The 19467-nt window shown below is 37.9% G+C and overlaps 1 protein-coding gene and 1 long non-coding RNA gene across 4 annotated transcripts in view; one reads left to right on the top strand and one right to left on the bottom strand.

Annotated features, from left to right (window-relative positions):
• Window positions 1–263: 263 nt before the first annotated feature.
• Window positions 264–5370, bottom strand: LOC122980090. The gene is made up of 2 exons (XR_006402992.1): window positions 3498–5370; window positions 264–2863 (listed from the first exon to the last, which is right to left on the bottom strand). It is a non-coding gene; the product is annotated as an uncharacterized LOC122980090 (long non-coding RNA).
• A 3456-nt stretch (window positions 5371–8826) lies between these two features.
• Window positions 8827–19467, top strand: part of LOC122980086 (polymeric immunoglobulin receptor-like) — a 36816-nt gene continuing 26175 nt past the window's right edge. For 2 of the 3 annotated variants that reach the window (XM_044347794.1, XM_044347793.1), the window contains exons 1-3: window positions 8827–9197; window positions 9305–9376; window positions 10600–10914. In XM_044347794.1, coding sequence (XP_044203729.1) covers window positions 9146–9197; window positions 9305–9376; window positions 10600–10914 — 439 coding nt within the window. In that variant the 5' untranslated portion in view covers window positions 8827–9145. Of the gene's footprint in view, window positions 9198–9304; window positions 9377–10599; window positions 10915–17635; window positions 17772–19467 lie in introns of those variants that run through there. The other variant, XM_044347795.1, reaches the window with a different exon arrangement.

Raw genomic sequence — 19467 nt, 5'->3', positions numbered from 1 at the left:
TCTCAATGGTCTTCATTTCATGTCAATAAGCTATTCAAATCATGCCCTTATATACATGTAACAAATCCTTATGGCCACTGGGAAACAGTCCTTCACATTTTTTAAACACATTGACAATCATTCATTCAATTTCGCAGAGAATGGGTGTTTGCAAATTTGTAAGACACACACACACACACACACACACACACACACACACACACACACACACACACACACACACACACACACACTTTCAGTATCTTGTTAATGTTTTTCCTGAACTGGTGTGGGATGTGGTGCAAAATGCTGTACAATTTCAGCCTCTGAATGGAACGCTCCACATGTATCCTTGCACGAGAGATTAACCTGTTATTGTTCACTTCCTCCCGTGTGAACTGTCCATTGACGAGGAAAGACGGAATGTTCAGCAGAACTCCCTCTGGCAAAATGTCCCGTATTGTGAAGCCCTTGTCTGCCATGACCATATCATCTGGCTGTAGATGCTGGAGAAGTCCACAGTCAGCTGTTATGGCCTTGTCTGAGGAACTCCCACCGTACAGGTCACTGGTGAAGGTAATTACTCCATTGGGAGCCACACCAATTAGAGCCTTCAGAGTGGTCCGTCCTTTGTACTGGCTGTACAAATGGCTCTGTGTGTCCAGGCTCTCTGTTACCCCTAAATTCCACCAGGTGCGCTAACGCCACGTTCCAGCTCCGACGCGGCTGCTGGAGCTGATCGCGGCCATTCTAGTCAATGTATCCGATTCCACCGGGTGCGTGTCAGAAGCGTCTCTCCACTCCGCTGCGCTGCGCTAAAGATAGGCGCCATGTCTATTTTTGATGGAGGCTGCGTCAAGCAGCACAGAGCAGATTGAGCCTGGCAGGAAGTCACAGCATAGAGCATCCGGTCAATTTTCAAAATAAAACATCACGTGCCGACTCCCGATCATATATAACACCCATACATCAACATTACGTCATCACCGATGGCAACAGGCCAGAAGTCAATCAGTCAGAGCGTATTTGACACCATGGATGACAAGAGATTCATTTTGGAAGTGGAAAAACACAAGATTTTATATGACATCACAGATCCTTTTTATAAAGACAATGCCAGAAAGGACAAGGCATGGAATTTAATTGGAGGAGTTCTGGGAGTGGATGGTGAGTATAAACTACTAATTAGCTTATAAATAGGTGATTTTTCCCGTTCATTTTTCTGAATGGATGTGCCTTGTACAGTCAAGTACTTGCAAAGAGCCATTTAGTTATCCTTCTTGAAAACCCATTAAAAAATGTTCAGTAACCTTGCATTTTATAGGACAAGGCCTGTGAAACATTATTTGCTATTTTAAGAAATAATTTCACACTGTACAGATGCTGTTCAGGTAGTTTCTCTAAACAAGAGTATGTCTAATTTTAACCATTTGTTACTTATGTTTTACCTCTCTGAAAACAAAGGCATTTGCAAAACTTCACTTAGCTATGGTATTAAAATGTTATACCAACTACCCAGTGTAAATGCTGTTCAAATGGAGTCTGCTGCAGGGGAGGTGCTTCCACTTGCAGTCTCTAGCTTTCCTATACTAATGTTAATTGTTGAAGAGGCTCCACAGAGTGGCAGGACCTCTTTTCCCATGGGGCCCAAAATAATTATGAGGATGAATTCATTTTATTGTATTCTAACAGCCACAAATCTTTGATCTATGTCGTTCATAACTGGTCTTTTAATAGTATTAACTTGGTCTTCAGGTTACAACACAACAAAGTAGGACAATAACAATTACACAATAATAACAATTAATAAACATGAATAAACAATACAAAAAAGAAACAATTTAAATGTGTAGCCTACTTACCCATGGTAGAAATACAAAAACCAAGGAAAATGACCAAATCAACTGCAGTCCATAACGTTGTACAGGCAAAGTAACCTACTGTTTGCTTGTTGCCCTCTTAATCAAGATCATCAAGATTATCACGTGATTTCGCGGTTCCCGTGTGATCTTGTAGTACTCGCGTGACCTCATGGATAACTGCCTCGTACGGCGGCACTTCACTTCCATGACGCGCCCGGTGGGACAGGGCGCTTTGCAGGGGACGGAGCAAAACCACGTCAGAGCCAGAACGTGGCGTACACACGCCCGGTGGAATCCCAGGGTTAGAGACTGCAACCTCAGTGCAGTCAAGCACTATCCAAGATATTTGGGAAAGGACCAGAAGCAGTCTGGCAGTGATGTTTGGTTCTTGGCTTTTGAGGGAATGTTGTTCTCAAACATGCCAACATACAAAATGTCATACAGCGCACTAACAATGGTAGTAAAGATGTTTGTTACTGTGGCTGTGCTACAATTAAACCTTGTCACAAGATCTATGTGACCGCAATTAAGTTTGAATTTCATTAATGTCAGAAGCAGCTGATCTACTAGGGGCATAATTTGGACAGTCCAATTAGAATGATATTGTAACTCAAATTTAGAAAGAAGTGCTTCCAAAAACAAAACGGTGGCAGCATCGGGCAATCCGGTGAAATACTGGACTCTGTCAGGATTGGAGGAAATTTGGCTGAAGGAGAAAGTTTGCTTTTGTTTGTCCAATTGTTTTCTCAATTTCTCATTCTCTCTTCTCAGCATGTCATTCTCTATCTCAAGAACCACAAGACTTTGGGAAGTACAAGGGGTCTGTGCAGGTGTTGGTTGATCAGTTGCTTCATCTTCACCACTGGTAGGAACCATTTCTTTCCTCCGTTTAGGGGTATGGCTGAGGTGGTCAGGGAGCTGGAAAGTCTTCCTTTCATTCCATGCAAAACGCGATGGCCCAGCAGCTTTGCCATCTGGGAAATGCCAACCTTGAGTTGCAGTTGGGTGGGAAGTTTTCACGCCTTAAAAAAAAAGAAAAAAAAAGAGGAATTGATCATCATTACTCTAGTTGTCTATTAGTCATACAGAACAATTACAGTGAAACAGTCATTGGCAATGGAAATCTTAAATCTCAGGCTCCCTCTAATAATGCTTAAATAATATGTAAAGAAAAGAAGATGCAAGTAAAAGTAAAAATAAGGATCTCAGACATAAAATAGTGTGGGAGTTAAATGGTAATAAAATAGAATACAAGGGTAAAAATATAATGCTGTAGTAGCACGTGTGCAGTAATAATAAATTGCAATGTAGATAGGTTGTGCACTCTAAGAGACGAAGGAGATGAATGAGGCCTCTTTAACCATGGAGAACATAAACATTAACAGTTTCACAACCAGTATATGCATAATGAGAACTGGTAAGGACAGGTAAAAACGGGATGTAAACAGGTAACGTTAACTGGATGTGGACAGTAGTATCAGCTGTGCTCTTGCTTGTTTCGAACAAAAACACCGTAAAAACCCATAACATTTATCAGTGATATCCGCAAAGGGTCGGTTTGGCTGTTACGAGTAGGTGCGAAAGCTAGTGCTAACCTTAGCTAACTAGCTAGCCAAAACTTTGTTTTTCTTCATTGGTTTAAGAATTGTAACTCACCTTATCAACTGCAGCCATTTCCTCTCTTTCTGGTCGCTAGGAAAGCAGTAGAATGACAATGGGATCGTTTTTTTGACTCAGATCTGTTTGAACAACGAGGAACACAGCACTGCGGCATATTGAAACGATGAGGCTTTGACCCAGAAATAGTATTCTGAAAAGGTGTTACGTCACGACTTAAAGATCAGATACTGGTTCACCCAAACCTTGTTCACCCCTCTCCTATAAACCACCTTGGTCTTTCTTTCCATTCTCCTATAAGCCTCTTCAAAGATCTCCTGATTGATGCCCAGAGTCTGAAACAACTGCTCTACACTCGCATGACTCACTTCATCAGCTCTCTTAACAGCTGTCTTAACATATTTCAGAATATACTGTGCCCTCTCTTTCAGCATCAAATAATCATTGAAACACTTAGACTGGCTTGTTCTTTGAATCAGGATTGTTCTCAGTCTCCTTCGCCTTCTGATCACATTTGCATTTTTTCATTTCTAATTAACAAATAAACATCCTTGCAGAAACAGGTTTTGGGAAATTAAAACGACATGTTTTGTTTTTCCTGCATGATTCTGAATGTCATTTGGAGTGTGGACTGATGACACAATGTCCAATAATGTCTCATCTGAGGGTAACTCGTATGTAAGATATTCATTAATAAACTCAACCACCTCCTCATCTGTGTTCTTATCAATTTGGGGAGCACCCTCAATCCAAAACAGACAGTGAACATGAGGAGAACCACGCTGCTGAAACTCTACCCTATAAAAGTGATCAATGATTTTGCCAATTGGTTGAGAAGGAGACATGAGAACCTCTTTCAAGAAACAATGCCTGTAGTCAAACATCCTCGCAGCTGCGACCGGGTTACGACACAACACCTCACACCTGTCTACCCACTCCAAATCCTCTACCGTCTGTTCTGCCTTCCTGTTTCAGGATGCTGGTCAGGAGATTCTGCCAGCACAGATCTGCAGATGAAAATGAACAAAACCACGTCGGGATCCCTAACTGACGTATGCAGGCTAAGATGTCCTTTTGAACCGACTGCCAAAAAGCCGGAATTCCTCTAATTGGTCTAAGAAACCTAAACCCCTAATCAAACTGTAAAAACTGCTTCAAAGACTCCTCGTCCATCAACGTTTTCTGACTAATCCTTTGAGACTTCTGACCTCCTTTATCCTTACGCAACGCCACAGAAACACTCAACACCCGATCTATCTCTGACATGTACTGAGAAAAGAAAATGTACTCTACATTACGCGCAAAACGACCATCTGCATGCATAATCCTATTGTTAAAGTAACGTGCCAACATTAAGTGATATGACCGACCGTCATGGAAAGTCTTATTATGAAGAGGAAACACAGGGAAACATTTAGCCTCGTGTGTGGTCAGAAAGCACCCTAACTGGACTATTCCCCTCTGCAGGTGCAATGTTTACAATTTCATCAAAATATTGGTCTAATGCTTCCTGACCAATATCAACAGGCATAAGACAAGTGTCCTGAAACATGCAGTGCTGCTGTCTGTCATGTAAGAGTTCACCTTGTATTATCTCTAATGATTCCTCCACACTATCAACTACAGCCTGTTCTGTAACCTGACCATCTTCCTGAGCTGTCACCTCACCCTCTCTAACAACCTGATCATACTGACATGATTCTACCTTTTCTACAACAGCTTCATCCTCACTGGCTGACTGATCCTCCTCATTCTCCCCATCTTCCTGCCTACAAAACTCATTTACCCACTCTTCATTAAACTCAATATCCTTGTAATACACATTAGTCCTCTTTAAATACTCTAGCGCCTGTCTTACACGTACAGTATCCACAAACCGATACTCGTAATGCCCTTTATACGTCAATTTACACTTTAAAGACACTTCCATGCTAGAACGTGGCAACACATTAGTTGTCTGCACTATGTTGGCTGGAACACATGAATATTTAAATGAATAGAACCCTCTAAACATCCTCAATACACTGATCCACATCTGTAGCTAAATAAAATGTTTTGTTTCTCATACCAATAACTTTCCTCTCAAAAAAAAGGATCAACAAAGTAGCATCCTGATGAAACATTAGCTCACCCAATACATAGGAATTAGCCAACTCAACATCCTACAGCTTAGACATGATGGTCAAGACAGAAACACACAACTGAATCTACATCTCGAATTAAGATTTACACATACAGCAAATCAAACAGACAGGTATGTAATGCAGTCTCGCAGTCACAACCTGGCACAAAAGGTAACTCAGCCAACCTTCAGCATCCACAACATTAGCATATGAGCATGTCATGTGAATTGAATAAAAGCCATAAGCACAGGATATACAGAAAAAACAATTCACCCTAAAAATCCTTAATACACCAATTCACATCTCAAGCTACTGAAAAATAATTCCTCCTTCACACAAACAAGACAACCTTCTTTAATTGCATGGGTAACTAACAAACTATCATCCCATTTAAAAAATTGCTGACTAAATAAACAGAAAACAGCCAACACAACTTCTCCCAGCTCAGCGATGGTGGACAAGCTAGAAACACACAACTGAATCTACATCACAGATTACACTAAATCACACACACACTATAGACAGACAATTACATGCAGTGCAGTCTCTCAGTCACAACCTGGGACAAAGGCTAATGGCTAGCAGGCTAACGCAGCCAACCTTTAGCCTCTGCAACATTAGTATAAGATTAGCATATGAAAATGTCATGCTAATTGAATAAAAGCCATGTGCACAGAAAATAAAGAAAAAAAAATTCCCTAAACATCCTTAATACACCAATTCACATCTGAAGCCACTGAGGTTTTTCCCTACTCACACAAATAGAAAACCATATGTAACAGCATGGCCGACTAACATACTAGCATTCAACTTCAATATTACTGACTCAATACACACAAAATGGCTGACAACTTCTCACAGCTCAGCAATGATGGTCAAGCCAGAAACACACAACTAAATTTACATCACAGATTAAGCCAAATCTCTCTCTCTCTCTCTCTCTCTCTCTCTCTCTCTCTCTCTCTCACGCACCAGTCCCCACATGACACAAAAGCTACTGGCTAAAAGGCTACTGCAACCAACCTTTAGCCTCTGCGACATTAGCATAAGATTTAATAAAAGCCATTGACACAGCTCTTAAAAAAAAATTCTCTCTAAACATCCTCAATGCACCAATTCACATCTGTAGCCACTGAAAAAGGTTTTTCCCCCCTCACAGAAACAATAGAAAATCTTCTGCAATAGCATGGCTAACTAACAAACTAGCATTCCGTTCTAAAATTGCTGACTCAACACACACGAAATGGCCGACACAACTTCTCACAGCTCAGCAATGGTCAAGCCAGAAACACACAACTCAAACTACATCACAGATTAAGCTTAATAAAAACACACAGAGAGAGAGAGAGAGAGAGAGAGAGAGAGAGAGAGAGAGAGAGAGAGAGAGAGAGAGAGAGACGCATTAAAATCCAGTCTGGGAATGACACAAATGCGAACGGTTAGCATGCTAATGCGGCTAACAGATAACCTGAGCAGAGAGAAGGCTAGTTAAGGCTAGTTGAATAGCATTAGCATACAATTAGCATAAGCGCAAATTGTGATAATCGACGAAAAACCATCAATAAAGCTTTTAATCCATCTCACATCAATTGCACTCCTTTTTGTATTTCATCATGTTATTTTTAAGTCAACCATTTATGTCTAAAGACTAAATTTTATCAGGAAAAGAAGAAGTTATTACTACAAGTATCGCTAAGCTTAGCAAAGAGTTCATGCTAACATTATGCTAACATTATGCTAACAGAGATGAAAACAGGTTTTACCTCGATGTCGGTGTGAAAAAGTAGAGAGGGGGCCACACCCAAGCAGGCTGGTTTATAAACTTGCATGATGACATGTCATCAGGCCATCACGACGCCCAATCACAGTAATCGAACCATCAGCAGCACCAATCACGTCAATCAAATGGCGTTTTCTGGAACTTTCTGGAAGCTGACGAATTACAAGGCTTGTCTCCATGGCTCTGAGAAATCTGCCTGATTGCAGTTTATGTGTGTCCTACGTTTAGACTGTATGGTTTAGATGTACGGCGCCAGGAGCACTTGCTGGACAAAGTCGTGTAACTTTAGTGTTCGACTGTTTTAACACCTACTCAGATCGAAAGATAACGAAATTTCCTAACTTTTATGATTTTGACATGCATAAAAATTACTTTATTCATCCCCAAAGGAAAATTCAAATGTCTGTCAGCTTATCTATTTAACAAATAGATTATAGATGGAGTAGAGGAGAACGTGTTTTGTTTTTTTAATATAGACATCTTGAGCTGTCACGGTCATGTGACTCACTAGAGGCTGGAACATTCCGCAATACACACCCATTATAAAGTCTGAGCAGTACCAGGAAAAACCTTTAAAACTAAAACAGTAAAAGATAGCAAAAACATTTAAATTCAAATTTTGTGTGGCAAAGTCTCTTGACTCATTTAAAGTTCCAATGAAGTCTGTAGCTATAACTATGTGGAAGCAGCAAATGTTAAAAAAGGTGTGGGTTTGCTAATTGTCTCCATTTAAATATATGAGGAATTTTCTGTGTCCAGCTGGAGTTACTCTCCAAACAGCTGCTAGTACACATGTCAATCAAACTTTCAAAATAAAAACATCCTCATACTTATTATCTCAACACAGGTGACAGTACACAGGTTAATCAAACTTTCAAAATTAAAGCATCCCCATTCTTATTATCTCCACACAGCTGATAGTACACATGTCAATCAAACTTTCAAAATAAAAGCACACCACACTTGTAAGAAATATCCGTCATTTTTAAAACGCAAAATGATCTGATCCCGACAGTGCGAGGTCCTGACCAACGCTGCTTGCAGCTTTAATTTATATAGTCTTTTATAAGTGTCCATGGTCCATCTAAGCCATTGTCTCTATAAAGCCCCTGCAGGGCTGAGGCTGCACATTCCATCATTATCAGTTCTATGTAGTCCTTTAGCCAGTGATTAAAACAAAAACAATTTAATTTCCTTACTTTCCAATTCATAAGAATGATCATTTTCACAGAAAGGAAAGCCAATGTTATCAGACATTGTGTTACTACAGATTTCAATCCATCCACTTTACTCCCAGTTTACTCCCAGTAAACAGTGGAAACAGGAAGTGGTATTTAACATCCGATATTCATGACAATGCATATGCATGTGGGGTAACGTTGACTTAATGTATTGCTGCATTAATGACCCACTTGTGTAGCACAGCCTAGTGGCAACAAGAAGCAAGCCTAATGTTACAAACTTGCTTTGATTTACATGACATTTAAAGTGTGTGATCTAAATTTGATGTGCAGCAACAAAACATACATTTAATGCATGTTTTCAAGCACCACATATTGGACACAGGATGTGATAGTTGTCTCCTACATGCAATCTCCAATATTCAGGAAAATATATATCCGTGTCAATTGTCCTCTGGTAAAGGTATTGCTGCATCATGTTGCTGCACAATAACAGCACTTTGACTGCAGCACGGCCCGACGTGTATTCTAGTGTATTTTTCTTTCTCTGTCTTTCTGACCACTTATTTGGTGTTTACTGTCGACATCAAGTAGCGATGAACAATGAGGAAGGAGTTGAGGTTGAGACAGAAAAAAAGGGGAAGGACAGACAAAGGTTTGTGATGTTTTTAGGTAATATATCAGAAATTCATGAAACACAACACTTGAGACAAACCAACTGTAGTGACAAGAGGAAATAACCAACTATAGTTAACACTCAAGGACGAAGGATCTCGGCATCGAAGGCCAACATAATGAAGAGCGTTCTTCTCCTCATCCTCTCACTAATGGCAGGTAAAAAGTTTACTAATACCTGATTACAGATATTACAGACTGATAAATGTTATGTTTATATCCTGTTTATGCCATGTATGTGCATATGAACCCATTTTCTATTTCATGTCAACCAGGACTGTTTGAAAGTAAAAGAAATATTTGATGTGAATAATTCCATTCAAGATTTATGATGAATTATAAATATCACAAATATCACAAAATGCATTTTTGATGGTGTCCACTATATATATACTATATAAATTTAAAACAGTTTCATACAACTGATGAGTGAAATCTGTAAAGTTTTTAGTAAAACTGACAGCAACGTTAAGCTTTTAACAGCTTCATAATTAATAAACAACACAGGCGAAAACTGACAAAGAAAAACAAACATTTACGGTTCTCAAATTATATTTTACTCCACTTTTACTCAGGTCAAACTATGCCACTGACCTTTTTGATTTAATAGAGGTCAAGGGTGAACACCTAGAATGTAAAACAATAATCAACAAAGGCAAGTATTCAATTAACTGTTTATAGCCTATTTCCCCATTTAAAAGAGAAACATAACTAACTACATAACTACTTACAAGAAAGGGTTAAAACTAATAGTGATGGTTCATTTTGCTTGTTAGGTCCAGGGCTATTGATTGACATATTGATATTTGAATTGATGTGTGTGCAGAGTTTGTTTTCACGTTCATCTGCTGAATGAGGAAAGTTTTTTCTGAGCTCACCATAAAACTCAGTTTAACATGTTTATGTAAGAAAAATGATTTGTGATTTCACAACTAGTTTGTAACTTCCACAAGTGTGATGTGGAAACTTTAAGCCTCCAGAGCACAAACACTGAGAATTAACTTTACAGTGAAGGAGGAAACATCTTGTGTCCAGCAGTTGACTTCTGAAATGAACAATATTTACATATTCAGAGATTCTGGATTTTTAATGAGGGAAAAGGAAAAGATGTCATTTTAAGGATTTAAACAGTAATTGAACATTTTGTGGAAAAAAGTATTTTCATATGTCTTAAAACATATTTCTGTAAACAGTGGATGGGTTGCTGGGACTGGTAGGATTAAAAAGACACCTGTTTTACACGTTCAACAAGATTAACTGAGCAACTCTGTGATCTATTGATTAATCCAGAAAGTCTGTTTGATTTGTTGCTTATTCAGACTGTTCTGTGATTGTTTCAGTGTCTGACATGATGGGAACTTTTCTCTTTGTCTGATCAACAGGCTGTGAGGCCTCGTCTGAAGTGAAGGGATGTGAAGGAGGATGGGTTGAACTCACCTGCAAATACCCAAAAGCAGATCAGGACTATCAAAAGATAGAGGTTATTAATTCCAGAGGATCAAGCATACAAACCACTAAAAAGGATGAGTGGGATGGGAACGACAAATTTTCCCTGTACCATGATACAAGAAATAAAAATCTCAGGATGGCCATTAAACAACTTGAACATGATGACTTTGGGGAGTACAACTGTAAATTTTACCAAAGACTTAAGTCATCTCCTGAAACCCAGAAACAGGAACCGGAACTGGAAGTTGGTAAGAGATGCTGCATCTGTATCAAAGAAGTTTAACAAAACACCTGTGTCCACTGAACTTTAATATGAAACATAACTTTAAACTAAAAGGTCTTGATGAAGGTCACGTCTGACATACAGAAAAAAGTAGAGAAAAGTGTGTGAAAGTTTGCAGCTTTTTGATTTAGAAAAGTGAACTGCATTAATTTGGAAGTATATTAGTGTTCTTCGGTATAATAATAATTCTTCGGTATAATAATAATGAAATGAAAGTGTCATTTACTTACCAACATCACTGGTTTAATGTCTTTTGTAAAAACACAAGTTGGTCGAAGCACTCCGCTGTGTTGTTAACGTTCTGTCTTCAGTTTGCACAGCAGCCGACTTTCTTCACTTCTCCAGTAGGTTGAAGTTTTGTAAAGTGCTGCAGTGTGGTCAGTTTCATGGTGCGGTTGGGTGCTCTGCTAACATTAGTCTCTGGGTGATAGGATACAAAGTATTCAGAAAATAATTCACCTTTTCCTGAAGACTGAATAATTAAGTCAATACATTTAAAAAGCTTGTCTATTTTGAAGATGAACAACAAAGTAACTCTATTATGAACATGTTTCACATTCAGTGAGGTCTGCTTCTCTTTCAACTTTCTACTGTACAGAGTTAAACAAGTTAGCAAAAATGGAAATCAATTTGCTATGAAGCAAACATTACAGGACAGGAGAGGCAGAATTAATGAATAGATAAATGCACATGATGCACCCTTTACTGTATATGAGCGTGATGATACATTTCCAACATGTGTTAGCAAAGTATTACAATGTTCAGTTTTGCATGTTTTACTTTTCTTTTTTCTTTGCAGTGAAAGATGTCTGCCAGACACCATTTACTCAAACTGCGTATGAAACAGCTAAAACCACCATCACATGTGATTTCCCTAAAAAATACAACTCCAGTGTCAAGTTTATCTGCAAAGACAACAATGAAATCTGTGAGGAGATTTTATCAACACAATCTTCTGTAAAGTCAAACGGGACATTCACTCTCACAGACACCAACAGCTTCAACATGTCCATCAGTAATGTGAGCTCACAGCATGCTGGTGTCTACTGGTGTGGAGTCAAATCAAAGGAAGGAAGTTACAGAGTTTCACGCAGAAAAATACAACTGAAGATTAAAAGTGAGTAAAACAAACCCACAACTTCTGATGTTTGATCATACTGAATATTAAGACATTGCTAGATTGTGTTGGAAAATACATAGATTTTTTTAAATAGCAGTCACTTTTTTGCCAATGTTTTATTAAATGACTTTGTCTTTCTATCCACAGGTATTAGGAACTTCAGTGTTCATGACAATGTATATATTTACTTTTAATTCAAATTACAATGTGTCATAATATGAGAATGTATGGATGTCATACATCGTCACATTTTATTTAACACATGCGCGCACACACACATATGTAGGCTATCCTTTACATATTTTATTGTGTGAAGCACTACAAATGGTTTGTACATTCCAGCTGTGTGTCACGCCTCTTTTATACACCATGGGTGCTGAAAAGACTTTGAGTGAGGAAAAGCTATGAGCGAGGATGTACACCTGTACATATCGTTGCACAGGAAGAAGTAATGCAACAGTAATGACTGGACGGCATCTTGCTGAAGCTAATTTGCAACCCCCATCACTGGATAAACTATGTTGATATGAAACACCTGACGAGTCCACACAGTTGATGGAAATAATTCTATATATATACATAAAGATTTTATTTATATATATATATATATATATGTATTTTTTGCCTGGTCCTGTCTCATTTTTTCTACTCAGCTGTTGTCTGTAATAAGAATTTATTTCTGCTTTCATTCACAACTTTGATGTTTCTATTTCTGTTTGCAGTGCCACAGACTCGCTCACCTGCTGAGAGGAATGGTGAGGAAACATTTTCGTTTTCTGAAACCTACATTTACATGATTGAAAAACATTTTGTGATTAGATTTCTGTGTTAATTGTGGTTTAACTAATGCTGGTCATCTTTTTGTTGTGTGGTTTTGTAGCCATCATCATTACTGTCATCTGTGTAGCTGTGCTGCTGCTTGTGCTGATTTTGGTTCTTGTCTACACACGTAAGAGATTCTTTATATAAAAACACTCAAACATACATGCATACACACAGTTTTTATACGGTTAAAGCAGTGATGACATAAATTAATAAATGCATAAATAAACAAAGCATAAAAGTTCAGACTATCTTTTCATCCTTTCAGTATTGAAAGGATGTGTAGGAAAAAGTTCTAGGAAAAAGTCTACACAATGGTCAAGTCATAAAATCACATAAAATGAAAACAAACAGCTGAATACAAACATCAACAGGTGTAACACTGTCAGTTCTTTCCTGGTCAGTTGTACAGTAGGTTCTGAATGAGACAGATGTGTGAAACTGATCCACTTCATTTTCTTCTGCTAAATTTCTTTGTTTTCTTCCTTTTCTTACATTTTTCAATTTTTCTCTGCCAGGATGTTCAAAATACAAAACAAATGAAGAGGGACTGGACAACGCCGAGGTTAGTGTATATGTTTTTGTATACAGCTTTACTGTTTGTGTGTGTGCATCCATATTGTGGGATTTAATGGACCCATATGTGCATAATGCTATTAGGACTCAGTGTTAGGGTAGTGTCCCACCATTAAACTCATGTAATTTAGCAGATTCATGTAGATGGTTTGACGTCATCTTATCACATTTCTTTTAACAAGAGTTGTGTTGTATTTTTGATTTTGACCTGATGATGGCGCTGGATGAATAGTTAAGAGATCACCAAAGTCCTTACAGTTCAATCTGAGGGGGACATATATGTGTGTACCACATTTCATAGCAATCCATCCCAGATATATCACTAAAAACTAAAAATGTCAATCTGCTAGTGGTGCTAGATGAAAAGTCAGTGGATCATCAAAGTTAGAGGGCTTCATCCTCTGGACACCATGAATGTCTGCACAACATTTCATAGCAGTGCATTCAATAGTTGTTGATATATTTCAGTCTGGAGTCTGGACCAACATGGTGGACTGTCAGGTCATCATTGCCAGCCACAGCTGGTGTTAGCGTGGCTAAAAACTCAGCCTCAGCTTCAGTTTCAGGAGATGTCGTGGCTGCTGTTGACCCAGTGCAGCTTTGTGTGTTTGTGTGTTGTAAGGAAACGCTGCCATTATTTTTGCCATAATTCTGGGGATTAAAGAGTAGTTACCAGTTTTTGGGAGCAAACCAGATGATTGATGAGGTCTAACTGTCTTTAAGAACCTCTGTTATTAGCATTGTTGGTGCTTATTGTTGTGATTGTGTGTAAACTATTCATCTTGTATTTTTCATTCTGCTCTGGAAGGATTTTGTCTATGAGGAGCAGCCCCACAAGCCTGACTCGGGAACTGCACTGAAAACTATTTATGTCAGTGCCAAACATCCCACCAACCCCTCTGCCTTTACGCATTACTCCAACATCAACCATCCAACCAGCCCAGGGGAAGTTAGTGGTGACACATATTCTACTGTGAAGGACAATGGTCAATACTCTACTGTCAATCACCCATCCAGGTGTTCTGAAAACCCTCTCTACTCTACTGTCAACAAGCCGCAGGAGCACTGAGGAAGGTTTCCAGGCTGTGAGCTTTGCCAAGATTTCAGTTCATTCTTTTTTCTTTTCCAACCCAAACACAGACTTTTAAACTGCTTAAGATTAAATTGTTCATCTTTGCTTGATTTATCAAGATTTATTCAGAGGACTTCTGCACTGATGTACACCAAGTTACCTGATGTGCAACCAACAATGCAGTTCAACACATCCACCACCAACCACCACCTCAAAAAGGACTGAAACAACACCTCTGTGAGTTAATATTATATGATAGAAGTTAATCCAGGACTATTGCATTGGATTGCATACAGGTGTACTTAATATTATATAAGAAATAGACAGTTTTAATCAATAATATGGCAGTTGTTTGGTCAGGGGTCTGAGGTAATATATTAATGTGTCAGTCCTGGTTTATGGGCAGGATAAGAACTGGTTCAATGAATGATGCTGTATATCAGGGGTCGGAGGACTAGCTGATCTGAATTAAAGACTCAAGATTATTTGACAAGGTGTGGATGTCAGTTCATCGCCCAAACTCCACTGTTCCCCAAAACTGCTGCACAAAATACTTCTTTTAGTGTGTTAAGATCCTGAATGTCACATTTCCTCACACCATCAGCCTCAGACTGATGTCAGGATGTAATATACTGTATATAAATGCAGTTAGAGCTGCAATGATGAGTCAATTAACCGTTTAGTCGATTGACAGAAAATTAATCGCCAACTATTTTGATAATTGATTCATCGTTTTGAGTCATTTTAAGAAAAACTGTCCAGATTCTCAAATTCCAGCTTCCAGCTGATAGTAAACTGAATATCTTTGGATTTTGGTGTGTTAGTCAGGCAAAAGGAGAAATTTGAAGACATCACGTTGGATTTTTTCATCATTTTCAGACATTTTATAGACCAAACAAACAAATAATTGTTAGCTGGAGTCATAGATGCAGTATACACTATGTGCAATTTGTTATGCAACAAGTAGTTGCAACAAAAGTTGCATCATTTCATACTTTCATAATGTATTTGTACACTTATCACTGTTTAATCATTTTTTGTTTTCCATATCTTTTCATATCTTTCTTGTAAATTTCTTTTAATATTCTATTTCATGTATGAAACATGTTTTTTATAGTGATACTAAACAAGATTTATCTTTACAGCAGGCGGTCGTCTTCATCTCATACTTGATATTATAAGTCGTATTTGTACCTTTAACACAAAACAATTGTTACAAAGTGTTTTACGGACAGACACAAAAGACAAAAGATAAAACAAGATGGCAACATACAAACATAATGGACAAAATATACAACACATACAAACCAGAAAATATGACATTATTTCAAGAAAACACAAATAGAAGTAGTGCCTGATAAGATGCTTTTTAAAATTTTGCACCAAGTTTAGGAGCCATAAATGAAGTTATAGTGATTTTGGAATTCATTTTAAATAAGTAATTTTGTGATAGTGTATATTTTGGTTATTTGGTTATCTGTTATATTTGTTATATTGTCATTATTTAATGCGTAATCACGGTGATTATTGATAGAATCAGGTCACTATGATATTCACAGTTAATATAAGCAGCTGTTTACCTGCATGGCGGCTGGTGAGAGAGAGAGAGAGAGAGGGTAAGTGGGTCGCTGTATTTTTGTTTACCACAGCTTTGCTTTTGATTGCTGTTATTATTTTGAGTATATTTTGTAATAAGTTGATCTTTTTCATCAATAAAAGTTATTAAACATATCTTTTTGATCTCAGCAGACAGTCAAGCACACAAGGTCTGAATTCAGCCTCTCAGACACTTTTTACTTTGTTTCCATTAGTCGCTACACAAAACATAATCGGCTAACACAGATTGATCACTTTGACAGCCACACTCTCACCACTAAAGTGCAACAGTCTATCTGAAGCCAATCTGCTCCTACTGCCTTCAACAAGATTGTACATTTATCTGTGAACTGTTGGAGGCTCCTTCTTGCATTATAAACCAGTGTAATGTGTTACCGACTGTTTGTCTTTTTTAACTGCAGAGTTCTGGGTCAGTTGTAGCTGAGCTAGTGCAGACTGACTGAGAGGCAGGTGTACAAGGTGTCATAAGAGCTGATGTGATCTGAGCATGAATGACTTTTTCAACATTTCCAGGGTGAGGGGCCTGATTTCTGAAATGTTCCCTGTGGTGGATGCAGGGAAGTATAGGAAAGGTGAAGGCTTTAATAAACTACATAATAGTTAAACTTCTACAGTGATATTGGCTAGAGTCAGGGACAATTTATAAAATACTGCTGACTCACTACAACAGCAGTCCATTCATTTAATATTATTACTATAAATTTAGCATGGTGAATAAGTTCATAATCAACTAAAACTCCACCTGCAGGTGTTTCCTATGGTTTTATCCTGTGCAGTTCTGGGGCCAGATGCATAAAACTCAAACTCAAAAATATATATAATATATTCCAGACTAAAACTGTGTGTGCAAAAAGCCAGAAATATGCAGACACGTTATTTTCGCCAGAGTTCTGTTTTCAAACCTCAGTCATTGAGGAGCTAGGCGCTGGTGCACAAGTCTTATTTCCACTCCCACAATTCACCATAACTGAATGTAGACACGCCCTTAATCAGCTGTTTTCATACCAACATGCTGCCTGCTCCACCAGTCTGTAGATCTGTCTATTAAACAAACAGGAAGGAAAGTAACTGCTTGTGTTGCAGCAAAGTTCTCCAACAGCCACAACAGCTGTCATTAAATAGTAATATCTCATTATCATTTTTAAACACCAGAAATGTGATCAATGATTCATTTGTAGAACTCATGTTGAAAACAGGATCACAATTAAGAATAAGATAGAAAGATTATTTACAGCAAAATAAAATTATGTCTCATGTAAAATAAAATAATGATAAAATTGATCACACAAAGCAATTAATCAATATTAAGTTTAATTAATTACTATATGCATGTTTTATGTGCGTACACATTGTTTACACATCTGGCCCCAGGTGAACAATGATGTACAGCACAGTGCTGCAATAAAAAAGAAGAAAAGGGGGAAGATGATAAGAAGTGGGGGCGGATCACATTTCACTAAAATATCAGCTCAAGAAACAACTGTGCAGACGGTGAATGTCAGAAATGAAAAGAGGAACCAACATAACAACTAGAGTTAAATAATCTCACTGAGAATTTCTTTACCCAAGAACAACATGAAGAGTTTCCTTCTGCTCGTCCTCTCACTGATGACAGGTAAAAAAGGTTTATTACTGCCTGATTACTGACTTTAGAGACTGGATTGACAACTGTTACAGCTCTGCCTCTTCAGTAATTAACCAGTTTCTATACATCCTGTTCTGTGGTTTCACTTACAGCTCAACTTTTTTAAGACAGGCCACAGTAGCAGTCTATTTATTATTACAGTATAGTACTGTTAAAAAGCTCACTAACTTTAACCAACAATAAAATACAACTCATTTATATAGATATATTTAAATATTTTGGGTAATTATTCAACTCAACAGTGATGCAATCTATAGTCTGTTAAAAGGTTTTATTCTTTCCTGCCTGGTAGTTTATCTGATGTGATGTGAATACGCAGCAATCAAAGATGATGTTTTTGATTTGGATATTGACAACCTGTAAAAATCCCTTTGCACACAGGAAGTGATGCTTTTAAATGTATTTCTGATATTTTTTGACAATTAAATATGGAATGTAAAAATAACGCTAATTTATCAAGGATAAAAGAATTCAGACTTGTTTTTTGTGATGCCTAAACGGAGAGACAACAAGAGCAGCTTTAAAAATCACATCTGTGATATTTTTGCTTTTTTCGGCGGCCATTTTAACTCCTGAAAACGTTTCCTGTCTGTATGTTCGAAAGGGTGCAAGAACCGAACTCATGGTAACGATTCCAGCTGCAGTCAGAGTGGCAGCAATATTCTTAATTAGACAGAAAATTCACTGTTTTACTTGTATATAAATGTTACAGTAGAATCAACAGCTGAAAAAACCTGTATGACCACTTGCTACTAACCAAAAGAAATGAGCAGAGGTGGAAAATTAATCTTTTTGCAATAAAACACATATTATACTATTACTGTAATGATTATTAATAATGATCAATTTGATTCAGATTCTTTGTATCACGATTTGATTCAGAATTGATTCTCCATTGAAAAATAGAAAGAGGGGCACTATTTTAAGGCTCTTACTCAACTGACTTGTGTCCACTGAAATACGATATGAGACATAACTGACAGTTAAGATGACTGGTCATCAAGGTCTGTCAGAATGTATGTCAATCAGTGTTTCCCAAAGCCGAAGGTTGACGTCCTCAAATGTCTTGTTTTGTCCTGACAAACAGTCTACAACCCAAATATATTCAGTTTATTGTCATGGGACATAGGAGGACTAAAGAAACCAGAACATATTCAGATTTGAGAAGCTGGAATCAGAGAATTTGGACTGACTGAAAAAATGACTCAAAATGTTTAATCAATTATCAAAATAGTTGGTGATTAATTTAACAGTTTGCAACTAATTGTTGTTAAATGAAATGAAAGAAGAGTGCAAAATTAACTTTTTTTGTCCATCAGTCAAATTGCTAGTGAATGTTACAGCTACTAACGTTGTTTTTTTGGCAGGTGAGTGAAGCAAATTAGTTGGTGCTAGTTTTGTTTCACTACATGAAAGTGTAATTTACCGACCGACATCACTGGTTAACTGCTCTGGAGTAAGGGAGAGGCGACTTGCTTCATTGTGTTGTTATTAACCTTCCAGAGGTGGAGAGCAGCCTCTCTGCTGCACCGTTGGCACCAGGGAAACCTACCATTATCCAAAACCAGTCACAGTGCTTTAGAAATGAAAGGAGTAATTTTCTTCAATCGGAGTTGGTTTAAGTTTTTTTAAGTGCTACAGTGTGTGTTGGTTGGTGGACTAGCTT

The sequence above is a fragment of the Thunnus albacares genome, chromosome 4 (genome assembly GCF_914725855.1).
Source record: "Thunnus albacares chromosome 4, fThuAlb1.1, whole genome shotgun sequence".
NCBI lineage: Eukaryota > Metazoa > Chordata > Actinopteri > Scombriformes > Scombridae > Thunnus > Thunnus albacares.
The sequence above is the reverse complement of the archived record's forward strand: the minus strand, read 5'-3'. Positions and strand labels throughout refer to the sequence as shown.